Source organism: Helicoverpa armigera, chromosome 1 (genome assembly GCF_030705265.1).
Source record: "Helicoverpa armigera isolate CAAS_96S chromosome 1, ASM3070526v1, whole genome shotgun sequence".
In the NCBI taxonomy this organism is placed as follows: domain Eukaryota; kingdom Metazoa; phylum Arthropoda; class Insecta; order Lepidoptera; family Noctuidae; genus Helicoverpa; species Helicoverpa armigera.
Genome location: NC_087120.1, coordinates 7,367,263 through 7,382,346, shown reverse-complemented (window position 1 = coordinate 7,382,346; position 15,084 = coordinate 7,367,263). Strand labels below are relative to the sequence as shown.

The window sequence follows — 15,084 nt, the reverse complement described above, 5'->3', positions numbered from 1 at the left end:
CTATTTTTCAAAATTTTCTAATTTTTTTTTTCTTATTTTCATAATCTTATGATACGTAAATGTAAATATTTATTATTGAAAAATATTTTTCTGACATATTGTTCTTACTAAAGGCGTTATGGCTTTGTGACTCAGCTCAACGGCGAATAAAAACATTACGATTGACAGTTGACAGTACCGCGTAAAGTTTTTCGCGGTTAAAACATTGACATATAACTTCTAAGCTCGATGGGTTAAAGTAAACGCGGTTTATTCGACAATATATTTTGATGTAATGCTTTTAGCATTCATCAAAATATATTATTTGATTTAGACCAATTTTGTTAGTTACTACAGAGTTGCGTGAGATAGATCTCAAAGAGTAGGTAATGGATTTTGGTAACAGCGATAGATACCCATGATAGTGGCGGAGAATGCGCATGGAGTTAAAAGGTCAGAAAAAGGCACTATGGGCAAAAATGTAGCGGTGGCCACCTATTATTTATATTTTTAAATGTTATTTTTATTTAATACTTATTTAAAAATGTATGAAATATGTAAATAAACTAAAAAAAAAATGATTATTATTATTGTTCAAAATTTTCTAATTTTTTTTTCTTATTTTCATAATCTTATGATACGTAATTGTAAATATTTATTATTGAAAAATATTTTTCTGACATATTGTTCTTACTAAAGGCGTTATGGCTTTGTGACTCAGCTCAACGGCGAATAAAAACATTACGATTGACAGTTGACAGTACCGCGTAAAGTTTTTCGCGGTTAAAACATTGACATATAACTTCTAAGCTCGATGGGTTAAAGTAAACGCGGTTTATTCGACAATATATTTTGATGTAATGCTTTTAGCATTCATCAAAATATATTATTTGATTTAGACCAATTTTGTTAGTTACTACAGAGTTGCGTGAGATAGATCTCAAAGAGTAGGTAATGGATTTTGGTAACAGCGATAGATACCCATGATAGTGGCGGTGAATGCGCATGGAGTTAAAAGGTCAGAAAAAGGCACTATGGGCAAAAATGTAGCGGTGGCCACCTATTATTTATATTTTTAAATGTTATTTTTATTTAATACTTATTTAAAAATGTATGAAATATGTAAATAAACTAAAAAAAAAAATGATTATTGTTTATGTATTTTTAATGTCTTCTTTGTATCGACATTTGTAATTTTGTATATTTATAATAAAAGGGTAATAAAGGATACAATTAATTTAATAATTAATAATGAATTCTATGTACATATTTAGATTTACATGATCTAAACTAAACTTATATACATATGTATACAACTAAAACAATTATAAAATGGCATCAAAAAACTGCTCATCGCTGTCCACCGCTGCTCCATATATTCTACTAATTTTCTAAAATTAAGGTTGGCAACACTGCCTCCCTCCAAGCGTTTCTTTGACACATTTTACTTGATTTTACAGACGCCATATTTGTCACGTTTTTGCCAGTTGTGAATATATTTAGCCAAAAATTTAATTTACAGTAGCGTCACGGCTTGTAATTTTTGAAGTGTCAACAATTAAATCCAGAATGAGCCAAATGTTTCCTGAAAATAAGGAGAAGCAACCGCGCACATCGTCAAACGAAACTAACAACGTAAGTATTAACCAAATTCCCGCTCTTGGCGACAATGTCGTTGCGTTTTTGGTGAAATGTGTGGCCTCACGCGTAGTTGTGTATTTAGAAGTCTTACATGGCGATGGACTCTTTGCATTATTGTTATTTATATGGGAGTTTTTGCAGCATTTGCTTCTGCGAATTCACTGCCCTGCCAAAGTCCATGCTTGGTCAGAGGGTCGTCTCTCTTTGACAAATAATTAGTTAAGTTGATGCGGTTATATTAATATTATTTAATCGCGACGTTTCGGATCCTTTACAGCATCCATGGTCACAGGCAGACTAAGGTGTTGGTTATCATGATATTACAGTTACACAGTTACCCCAAATTAAAAAAAAAGCTAAATGATTTATTCATCAAAAAAAGAAATACAATAAAAGTTTTCATGAATATTATTGACAATCCGATTCACGCAAAACGAGCTCACTGTATCTTTTGGTCTAGCAGATTTTTTGCTTGGATTTAGATTTGATAGTTTCTATGATGGGGTTCCAAGTAGGTATTACGCTCCAGCCATCTTCTCTATTGAAATTTAGATGTTTTTTAATTTCACGAAATGAAACGACTCGCCTTCCGAGTTCAGCAGCATTGCGTTAGGGTAAAAACAATGTTTTGCCATTTTTGTGGCTGTGACAGTGCAAGTTACGTGTTTAAGGCAATTAAAAAGTGTTTAATTCATATACGTGTTTAATGATATGAAACATCTCTCATTTAACTCAAATAAAATGTCGCGTAAACATTGTTAACAAAGTTGTGATCGCTTTTGTTGTTTGTGGACATTTAAAAAGACACATGGTACATCAATGTTGTGGAGGGAACCAACTAATCACGAAAAGGACTGTTACTTTTGTGTTACTAACACTTCGGATTTTAATAGGAAAGCTAAGTCGGGTATTGTATATGAATATATGCCAAACTTAAAAACACCATTTGATGGCTCACAAATATGCAAAATCATAAGTACGCAAGATTCTAAGTTTGATACTCTTTTATCTACAACTAAAAGAGCTGCTTGGAATTCATTCAAAACTGTTGTTGGAGACTCTTTAGGCAGTAATAAAAGTGAAAACTATAAAGACATAGTGGATGATTCTTTCTGATTCCTACTTGGATTTTTTTCCGGAAAACTTAGGAAACATGACCAACGACGAAGGATTTAAAGGCTTTTGAAGATACGTATTCGTCATCATGGATGTTGAGACGAAAATATGTTGAGAAACCGATTCCGAAACCTACAAAAAAAAGTCCAAAATTAGTCATTTTTCGTTTTTTTGGTCCATTTTCTCGTATTTATTTTATTTATTATAATTCCAAATGTGGACGTTTAGTATAGGCAAATAAATCAAATAAAACAACTTTTAGCTGGGGTATAAAAACCTTGTAGACTAGTGTTTTTGTTTAAGATGCAACATGCACTATTCACCTTCAATTTGTTTTTTTTTTTGTAATTCAATTGAGGTTTATTAGATTAACAACACAAATAATTGAACCTATAGTTAATTTTGAGACATGCTTGTGCAAATGCAGAATTGTCCTGATGTGTTAACCTTGCTATGCTAAATTTACTGTTTGCTAATGCTAATAACTACCTATTGTTAGTCATGAAATGAGTAATCTAGTCTATCTGATTTCAATAAATATTTCGATAATTACAATATGTGAAGGCTGTGTATTCACCTGCAACATAATATAATAATCAATATCAATAAGATCATAATAAGTTCATGGTATAGCGTTTACCCGATCAATTAAAGCCTCTTGCTATTGATGAAAACTAGACATTTATACTTGAAAAAACTTTAGTTGGTGTTATTTAAATACATATATCTTAATTCATTGTTAATAGAATCCATTGTAAAGCCAGTTTTGATACCTTAAAAAAAATCAACTAACAATCCTCTTGATTTTGTATATGCTGTGCTCTTTGTCTAAAAAAATGTTTAGTAACTTAGGAACCCTATGTAATTTTGTACAGGATGAAAATGAAAAAATGAAAATGGTGATATGACATATGATGAACACAGGAGAAACCTAGTGCTTTTGATATCTCCTGTGTTCATTATCACCATTTTCAGGAGGCTATCACATTATTATTGTTTTCCAATCATATTTTATGACTGAATACTACTGGCTTAGCTCTGCTACTAGCATAGCTATGTAAGTAACATTTGCCAATTTGCAGTATCAGGACTAAATATCTTTGGGCCACCTGAACTTTTTATATTTAATATGAAATACATATATATTTATAGCAACAACATTTTGTTTCCAGTCATTTGTCAAGAATGTAACATCCAGAGTATCTGGCTTACTACCTAGTACAATCACAAAGTGGTTCAGTAGTCCAAGCTCTTCAAATGCAAACGGTTCTACTTTTACTGCTGAAGCATCAGACTCCTCAGAAGATGAAGCAACAGAAACTACCGTAATAACTCAACCACCAGCAAAGCGTATGCGTTTCAACCCACCTGGAACATATAACCACTACAGTCCTACAGAAGTAAGATTATTGTTCATATTATAAATAAAAAATAATTGGCTATTTGCCAGAGTACATTTTAAACCAAGATTTCTTTTAGAAATTATTTCTTTATGTAAAAATCTATACATTTCACATGTTTTATTACAAGCTTCCAATGGGCTTATTTATTTCTATTTGATTATATTTATTTACAGGCACCTTGCTCGTCTTATGATGTTGAGATCATAGAAACCCCATACAGTCCATACACTGGTACACAGTATGCGCAGCCAAGCCGGAACACTTACACCACACCACTGCGTCCCCAGAATGAAGAACAAGATAAAATGGAACAAGAGACAACATCCCGTATGTTCAAGCTGCCATATACTGTGTCTAGTACTGGCCAATCAGTCATCAATAAAAGAAAGTCAATTTTCGATACCACATCCAGAGAAGAAATTAAAGCAAAGGAAGCTGGTAAGTCCTGCTTTTATTGTTTTCAATAGAAAGTTATTATTTAGCTAGTATGATTAATACTAAAAGATAAGGGCAATCTCAATTGAAGTGCATAATAATACCTCTGCATTATATATCAAAGATATTTTGTTTGGCTAACCAATAGAGTAATGGCTGTAGAAAACATTATAGATTACATTCTTAGATTACATTTCAAAATATATACTTGCTATAAAAATCTGCCTTTGTGTGAGTATTACTCCAGAACAGGGTAGGCTTCATGAGGAAAAAATATTTGTTTTATTTTTAGTATAAGGATAAAGTTGACTGGAGCAAAACAGGTTCGGCAAAGTATAATGTCATTGTTTTGTAAAGTATGGGCACGAAACTTGAATAAGTGGCAATAGAATATGGTTTCTACAACTCACTGTACATGATCAACATAAATCTTGCCTGATTCCTTCTAATGAATTAATGTTTAATGAATTTAGTTTTTGGTTGAAATGGAGAAGGATGTTTGTCTGTGTGTACACTTGTTTGCGCAATTTACGGGCAATCTTAGGTTATGGATGGGAGTGCATTTCTGTAAGTTAAAAAAGTGTAGATACAAAGTTTTAGATTCCAATGTATCCAGTTCACTTGTTGAAGGGTATTTTTTAGGCTATAAAAGTTATGTAATTGATAAAAGTAGATTAATATTATGTACCTTGAATATAATTACAGTACTGGTTTTATAAATGTTAATTATCAGATTAACAACCTATACTGAATAATAACTTATGATTTCAGTGAAATCAGTGGCCAATGCAGTGCGTGATCCAAAGCAGCCCAGCTTTAAACCTAGTCTACTTGGATCACCATTTTACCCTGGCAGGACTATGTATGGGGGAGCAGCATCTTCATACATAAACCAGCCTAACATAAAACAAGAATCTGTGGCAGTAGTGAAGGAGACCAAGAGCAATGACGACTCGGCTATCAGCAGCTCTGCGCGGCGTGTCATGGATCTATTAGAAAGTTACTCCTCCCCACTCATGGAAGCCAGGAGGATTCCGCTATATACTAAGCCTAAAAACGAAGGCTTCAGCGATTCCCCTAACAGATACTCACCTTACGCGAGTAAAATTATATGTAAGTATATTATTATTGTTGCCGGAAGACGGATGCAGGTCGGTCGGTCAGGTATCTGTGGAGATCAAAGGGAGATTCCTACGTTCAGCAGTGGACATCCTATGGCTGAGATGATGATGATGATATTATTATTTCTTTATAGCTTGTTTGGAATCCCAAGTTTGTATAACTATATTTTACACTTTCCGTTTTAGCCCCCAAGACACAAGAGCTCCATGTTCCCAGCGTTGCGTCAATACTGCGACTGAAGAAGAAATCTCGTCTCATGGACACGACAAAAATCGCGCGACAAATTATAGCTTCACACAGCAGTACTTCAGGCTATTCTATGTATCAGGATCAAGCTGAACGGTAATGTGTTCTATTCATATGCATTGTTGGCCTGGTTTGCTGAGATTTGGGTTGCAGTCATCATTGTAGAACTAATTTGGAATACGGAAGTTTTCTGACTGATTTGATAGTTATTATGATATTAAAATAATAGTTTAAAAAACGCGCTTGACATGAGAAATCAGAGCGTGTGCAAAATTTCATCTTAATCGAAGACCAGGAAGTGGATCAAATTAAGATTCCAAGATTTTCTAACATACATAGCTACGAGAGAAGCTAATAGTAGCGTGTTAATAAAGTTTCTTTTATTGTGATTTGAACAAATTTATTGGTCCACTTCTTGCTGGATACTTCTTACTGGACTTACATATTCTTTTATTTTGGACTCGCAACCAAAACCACTGAAGTGATTGTTAGGTTTCTGTTATTATCGGGGCTGCGGGATTGTTCGAAAGGCTTAAAAAAGAACATGATGGGTTTTAGTCAGTGAGAGTATTAGACACTCTCTCACGTTGCTCACCCACAGCGGGACATTTAATGAGTTCTCACAAAAAAGGTGTCTGTGAATGTCTATTTCAGGACTCATTTATTGTTGGTCCAGTTTGGTGACAGCACTATTTCTATATTTTCTATATCCAAATCGAGTCAGATTGTAAACGTGGACTACTCTGGTGAAAAGTTTTAGTTAATTCGTCACTTAACTTTTAGAGATATTTTAATTGTGTTGTTTATTTTTAGGAAAGAGCCAGAGAAAGAGCAGCCCAAGAAAATGACTACCAAAGTGAAATCAAGGCTTACAAGAGTTGACCGACGAAACACAGAAGAGGTTGATGCACCGACTCCAGTGGAACTGCCCACGGGCGGCCTTCAATTAGATCAGGACAACTTACCTAAGTTTTCTTTCGGTTCCGCGGCGTTTAAACTACCGGCCACATCTACGCCTAAACCTGCGCCCTGTGAGAAAATTAATATTAATGTATCTAAAGTCACTCCAGTCACTCCAGTCAATCTATTCAAATTTTCCAACCCTGATACAGTGTTGAGTGACACACTTCAAGTGAGTCTGGAGGCGACACCTCCGATATACACCTTTAAAAGTCCAGATCTCCGAACAGATCAGATATTTGAAAACAAACGTGACGAAGGTTCTGTTATAAATGTTGTCAAAGAATCCGGAAAAAATACTACTGTGTCAATAGACTGGCAGTGTTCTGAATGCTGGGTTAAAAATAAACCTGAAGCCAACAAGTGTGTCTGTTGTGGCTCCAAACCACCTACAAAGAAAGCTAAATGTTCTGTTTGCAAACTTGCCGATAGTCAATCACAAAAAGACAAATGTGCAAATTGTGAAAAGATGTCAGTTTCTAATGTAGCAAGTCCAATCTTTGCAACACCAACTGGAATAAGTCAGGCATCAAAATGGAAGTGTGAAGATTGCTGGGTGAGCAACGAGGACAGCGCGAACAAGTGCGCTTGCTGTGGGGGCAGCCGGCCTGACAAGTCGAGTAATGCAGCCGCTGCTGTAACAGTCGCGGCGACCACGAGTATCTTCACCTCGAACACCGCCGCAGTCATACCAAGCACTGTGCCTTTGACAGACATCTCAAAAACGGATGCTGATTGGAAATGCGAAGATTGCTGGATCTCTAATAAGAGTACTGTAGACAAATGTGCGGCCTGTGGCGGGGCCCGGCTCGGTGTCAAACAAAACAATCCCGCTAATGTGACGTCCAACACGTCGTCGTTCTTCGGAACTAGTGACGATAAATTTAAAACGATTATTCAATCTCAAAAATCAGATAAATGGGAATGTTTAAGCTGTTTAGTCAACAATGAGAGTGATAAAGATAAATGCGTATGCTGTGGAGCAGCAAAAGAAAGCAAAAATAAAACACCTGGGCCTAAGTTCAACTTCGGAACCGTTGCAAATAGTTCATTTAAATTTGGCATTGATCCAAAAGTGCAAGAGGCTACCATCGCACAAAAACCAGAAGTAAATTCAACGATAGAATCTAAAACCAAACCACAATCTGAAACAAACAATAATGTATTAGCTGAGACACCAACATTCACATTTACTTTACCCACTAAAAAGGTGGATGTAAAAGCTGATGATTCCAAAGGCCAGTCAAATGAGGCTCCAAAAATGAATTTTACATTCGGTATACCGAAAGCAATTCCTGCAGGTACAGACACCAAGAAAGATGCGGAGGAAGAAAAAGCGCAAGAAGTTCCATCAGTTGACTTAAATTCTCCAGTCATAAACAATGAAAATAAGACCTTACCACCTGCTGTAAACTCACTTAACACGCTAGCAGCTGAAGCGAAAAAGGATTTGAAAGTCAATTCGGTGTCTTCACCGGTAGTGCCCAATGCAGAGCAGCCAAAACCAACCTTCTCATTTGGTGTAAATGCTCCCAAGCTGTTCGAAGCTCCGTCTAGTACGGCGTCGACGATGAACTTGTTTACGCAGCAAACACAATCCACTACTGTGACGACGACTAGTGCCCCAACGTTATCCCTGTTTAAGCCACCTGCCGCCACTACGACGGCGACGTCCTTATTTCAATCGCCTGCGCCATTATTTCAAAACACTGAGAAGACTAACAATACTACCACTGGACCAATGTTTACTTTTGGCAGTAACGGACCCAGTAACCCTGCGCCATCCGCAGCGATACCTGCTGCGACAGAAAAGCCAAAATTCCAGTTTACGTTTGGTAGCAATTCCGCACCCAAAACTGATCCGCCTGCAATGTTCAAGTCTCCTTTTGCCGCACCCGAAAGTAACGTTAACACGAACGCCTTTAATCTACCTGCTGGGACCACGTTGGGTACTAGCAATAGTTTACCATCCAACGCGTTGGGAAGCAATGGTTTGGCGGTTACTAATGGGCTTACAGGAAATGCTTTGGCAGGGAACACACTCGGCGGGAATACTTTGACGATCGGAGGCACTGGCACTCTAGGAGGTACAAATGGGTTGTCGGCTAACGCGCTATCAGTGGGAAGCAGCATGCAACCCAGCAGTTCCTTAACAGGCGGTGCAACAGGCTTGTTCAATAACACCGTGCAGAAAGAGAATGTGTGGTCACCGAGTAGTAATGCGTCAACCCCAAATTTGTTTGTGTCTAATACGACTACAAGTAGTTTGCAGAAGCCGGCCGCGTTTACTTTTGGTTCGGCAACGCCGTTTAATGCTGCCAATAGTACACCGACATTTGGTGCTGCCGCAGCGCCGACTCAGAACATGTTTGGTATGAACAGCCAGAATAACAGCAGTCAGTCATCGATGTTCTCCAATACTGTTCAAAGTCCGGCATCAGGCAACCTGTTCGGGACGCCGCAGCCGGCCAGTAACCCCGCCCCACAGATGCCGATGTTCGGCGGTCCTAGTATTGGCGCGACTCCCGCGTTCGGCGCACCGAACCCATCCATACCTTCGTTTGAGGCGCCCTCCTTGACGCAACCGGCGGCGCCTGCCTTCAACTTTGGTACATCCCAGTCGACTGGCATTTTTGGATTTGGACAGCAGGTAAATAATTATATAGAATATAATTATAGATAGATTATTCTTTATTGTACACCAAGAAAATCAACACCACAGGACATCAGAACAGTGGCGGTCTTATCGTTAAAAAGCTTTATTATTAATTTACTATAAACACGTTTGACTGCAGTAGAGTGCCAAATACAATTTCAGCCAGATTAATTTGAAAAATATGATGTCCTCATGCTTATAGTATGGCGTAAACTTGCAGGCTCCGCTTCAGCAGCAGCAGATGCAGCCGGCGCCCCTGCAGAGCCAGCAGCCGGGCGGCGTGTACAGCTTCGGCGGCCCGCCCGCCGGCACGCCGCAGGTGCAGTTCAGCATGGGCAGTGGCGCCAATCCCTCTGTGCGACGCGTGCGAAAGGCCGTTCGCAGAAACCCGCAACGATGAAACTTATATCGCCTCTAACATAATATGGACTGGATCCAGTAAGTGTCCTCATTTAAACTTAATCCGTGTGTAGCCACAAGGATGTAAAAATATCATTTGTAACAGTGGAACTAAATTATAAGGTAACTATAATATTTTTGTTAGATCATATAGGTTTATGTCATTTGCAAGCATTATTGGAGGGACATAGTGTATGGTTGTTAAATTCAATTTTGTTTTCTTGTCATTTAGAATCAATTTGTTAATTAAGAATCAAGGATAATTTGTAAATCATTGTTGCTATTTAATGCTAATTAACCTGTGAACAGGAATCATGAAGTATACAAATCGCATTATTTAACAACAATGAAAAAGAAATGAATGGTAAATAAAATATTATTATATATTTTATCAGCTTCCGCCCGCGGTTTTACTCGCTCCCCGTGGTAACTGCTCCCCGCATTTTAATAACAAAGCGAAAACTAAGTTCTCGTTGTTAGTCAGACTTTCAATTTGTTGAGAATCATTGCCACTACTAGGAGTTGTAATTTCAATGAATGCCTTCCACTAAACAAATCTTACATTATCTGAACTATCAGAGCAATTACAAACATTAAACAGTTCTATTCCCGGTCACCGCGATGCCAACACAAAGGCCTGACACGGGTAAACCCATAAACCAATGACACGATTTGCCATAGTTGCGTATGACTGGATTTAATAATTATTTATAATAATACATATAATCTATAATATAAAAATGAATCACAAAATGTGTTGGTAAGCGCATAACTCAACAACGCCTGGACCAATTTGGCTATTTCTTTTTTTGTTGTGTTTGTTATTGTCAGGAGAAGGTTCTTATGAAAAAAAAAATAGGGTAAAGTAGAGAAGTCATTTGACGGGAGCGAAGCCGCGGGCAAAATCTAGTTTATAAAAATATTATAAAGAGGAAAACTTTGTTTGTTTGATTGTAATGGATAAACTCAAAAACGACTGGACTGATTTTAAATATTCTTTCACCATTAGAAAGCTATATTATCTGCGAGTAACATAGGCTATATTTTATCCCGGTGCGGGTAGTAGCTCCCACGGGATGCGGGTGAAACCGCGGGAAAACGGTTAGTTATTTATAACAGATAAGACACATAAGAACTGGATTGATCTCACCAGGCATTATCACTCCATGCTTCTTGTAATATCTCTGCAAACAAACAACAACAAGATGTCAAAACGAGCATTGACACCCAAAAAAATACAAATGATTAGTATTGCGTATTAAGGCCAATTTGATATGTTGAAAATATGGAAGCATATTTACTAAATCTATAGTGATAACAAGGCAAAGAGTAACTGTACTGAAAACTACTGGTCTGTTATGAAAAAATATTTCATTGTATATAGATGGTCCATTTATCTAGAAAGATTAAAGAATACTAAGTGCGCCATGTTGTACCAAGGGGCGGGTGACACCGCGGTGGGTAGTCTTATTCATATAATGCACAATGGCATCCTTAACTATCGATATTTTGATGTATTTTAGAGTCACATATTTACGGACGGTAAATAAAAAAATAAATTCTTGTGATGAATGCTGTAAGATTATAACTTTTTATATATTGTTTTAGGTAGTTACATCATTAAGCACTTAGTATATTTTTTTATAATGATTTTTGTTCAAAACAAAGCTTATGGTCATACATACGCTTACAAATTAAAATACCTTATTAGGCTGGCTAATATAATTAAAAGGTGTATGTTGTTGTAAACACGAAATAAAAATAGAAAAATATCAAACGAGTAGTTTGTGTGTAACAATAGTAGCAAGTTACTTTCTAGTGGTCTTAATCAATGCGTTTAGATTATTGGATAAGGTTTAGGGACATGTTATTAAGATACATCAAACAATATACAACGTTGTATTTAGCGCTAATAGTAATGTTTGCGTCGAGTTTTAGGTTATATTTTATTAAAAGAAATCATGAATACCAAAATCAAGAGAGTTGTAATATTTATTATCTGATATGAAAATTTTTATTCATCAATTCTGTGTGCACTCTCGACTAAAAAGATAATATATGTTTTTGGTAGTTGTGGTTTCAATGACTTCCTATCCTCATCAATACATAGTATAAAACAAAGTCGCTTTTTCTGTTCCTATGTCCCTTTGTACGCGTAAATCTTCAAAACTACGCAACCGCTTTTCATGCGGTTTTTTTTATCAGATAGAATGTTTCAAGAGGAAGGTTTATATGTACAATAACATACATCAAATAGTGGGGAAATACTGTTACGCCGTGCGAAGCCGGAAAGGGTCGCTCGTTAATAATAAAAACAAGAAGAGGTTTAATGCCAATGATAATCGACTAGTTTTATATTTATTTGACATGTCAAACCAATGAATAATTATCAAAATTGGTCCGATGTGCGTGATTTGATGACTAGACAAGAATAGCCCTACAGATTATATTTGCAGTCCGCTCACAAACACAAAGTCGTATTTGTGGCCTCGTTCAAAAAAAGTTTAAGTATGGCTGGGCTAGGAATAGGTGTAAACGCACACCCGTGGTTAGAGTTAAGTGTACCTTATTTACCACAATGGCGGATTTAAGGTAGTGGGGGCACTGTGGGTATGTCTCGTGACCTCACACTCCTACATTATCTCGCTATATACCCCCCCCCCACTTATATAATCATATAAACTTGCTAATGTATTACCCCAATGTATGTATACTTCTTTATGTACTCCTTTCTGTTACTTAAACTTTCTTGTCTTTCATTGAGGAATGAGTCAGGAAAGACGAGAAAATAATTTAACTTAGCTTAACTGATCTGAAAACCTAGTTTTAGCCTGTGAGAAATAGAATAAACCTAACTCTAGCAACGAGTGTGCGGTTACACCTAGTTCTATTAGGAAGGTTACACCTTGTTCTAACCGGAGATACGAGGATACAACTAAGTTTGGCCGTCTACGCCCAGCATTCATGCGGATAACAAGCCGATCCATCCGTAACGAAAAACAACGGATGGTTATTGTAATGCGCAGTTATAGCTAACATGTACAGAGTTCTTAATAATAATATAAAAAAACTGATTTATTACAAATTTCAATATTGGCCATTCAAAAGATACAATTTCAATAAATTAAAATTATCAAGTCTAATTATATTAAATTATTATTGATTTGATTGATTATAAATATGTTCTGTAAATGCTATTGCTTAGTAATAGAACGTATTTACGTATTGCGTTACATTATGTGATATGTACTAAAAGTCTGTGCTCTTATATCTATGATCAATTTATGAATGTTTTTATTGACAGATGTACACTAATTTGGAGAATAGGAAATACGTTTTGAGAATTATTTTGATAGAAATCTTATAGACACAATTGACGTAAATAAAATATGAGTTTCTTCCACTAAACATGACATGTTTTGACATTTCCTATATTGAAATTTGTATTTATTCTTGCTTCCTGTAATTAGAAAACATTTTCAGTGCTATTGCGTGCATAATGTGTTGCATGATTTTTCCTGGCATCATATTACTTATTATAACTTGTTCTAACTCCTTATCACGTCATTCCTTTTAGGCAAAATATGAAAAGTTATTGAAAATGGAAGCTGGTCTTTCTAATATTATTTTTAGTTTTGTGGTTCCTGGATTCTACATCAGGTAACCAAGGATATAAGTGAAAATTTGTAAATGGCATATTTTGATGTAAAGGAACTGACACAATATGCTGAGCTGGTTTTGAAATATAATAAAATAAGAATTGGGTTTCTGGAATTAAGGGCCGGTGATAAATAATAATTTTAGTAATAAATTTCAAATACTCCCTCGCAGATATATGCACATTGTGTCATTGCCTAAATAGTAAGTCTTTTGCCTTAGTTGGCAACGACGATATAGAAAGCTTATAAGTACATTTGACAAAATTAACTGAAAAGGACACGTGTTTAGTATCGCATTTTGATTATGTACAAACTTTAATGTAAATTAAATCATCTGAATGAATGAAAGGAGAATGATCAAAAAAATGTGGAAATGGTTTAATGTAACTTCTATAATAAATTAAGATTTACTGTGCAACAATACTAGCCGTAATTCCATACACGCGTGTTCATTCTCCTTTGAATTTGTTATCGAGAATGTACTTTTAAGTGCCAACTTCATTATATTTATATATAAGCGATATATATAGCTGATAATGTTAAGTTACGTTATGTTTGCTGGTTTATATGAAACGTAAACCGAAATTTCATAAGGCTTCTGTATTCTTGTCTATTTTGTAATGTTAATTTAGTATACAATTTTGTATTAATTACTTATAATATGTTAAACTGAAAACGCGATACTTAGCTCGTCCATAGTTTTATAAAATCCACTGATTTAATCAAAAAATCACAAAGGTTAAACTCATGTCTACAAACTTCATAACACTAATACCATTGCAGTAAATTAATGTAAACTAGTTTTTAATTTCGTAACATAAGTTTAGATGTATGCCTTCAAGTAAGAACAAGCTAGCCAAAACATTGTACTAGGCAAGGAACGAGAATTTATATAGATATTGAATCATAGTCATGATTGATTCGCTTAATTCATATATTTGGAATGTGAACGCTACGGCGACGATCTTTTGCTTCGGATTCGAATTGTTAACTGTAAATATAATATGTAGTTGAATTATGTCGAGGCTGAGTGTAGTCGCATTTGGAACTTATTAACTCTAGGACTTATTTTTTTTTGCACTGAGACAAAATCAATGTTTCCAAATGCATTCTACACCTAGTCATTGTAATGTAAAATATTATCTGCTGTATTTAACAACACATCAGTGGACATTAAATAAACGTTAATGGAAGATTGGGGAGCAAAACTAACTGTAAACTTGTCGAGTTGTTTTGAATATAATGTAATAATGTTGATAATTGATTGAAAAACTAATAATCGTTGATTTTAAAAAAGCCTTTAGATTTGTTCCTCAATGAACATGGCCATTCAAAAAAATATACATGACTTTTATTTGTTTGCAAGACAAATCCATTTTATTATAATATACTAACTTCCGCCCGCGGTTTCACTTTCCGGGTCTAAGCTAACTCCCCTCTTATTTACAGCTTGAACGATTCAGCCATT

At 35.8% G+C, this 15,084-nt stretch overlaps 1 protein-coding gene across 1 annotated transcript; it reads left to right on the top strand.

The window, feature by feature from the left end:
• The first annotated feature begins 1,393 nt into the window (after nt 1-1,393).
• Nucleotides 1,394-14,957, top strand: LOC110374523 (nuclear pore complex protein Nup153). The gene is made up of 7 exons (XM_021332271.3): nt 1,394-1,614; nt 3,909-4,136; nt 4,313-4,577; nt 5,346-5,687; nt 5,882-6,038; nt 6,756-9,552; nt 9,779-14,957. The coding sequence occupies exons 1-7, from the start codon at nt 1,549-1,551 to the stop codon at nt 9,956-9,958; spliced, it is 4,035 nt and encodes a 1,344-aa protein (XP_021187946.3). The 5' UTR covers nt 1,394-1,548; the 3' UTR covers nt 9,959-14,957.
• Nucleotides 14,958-15,084: the final 127 nt, after the last annotated feature.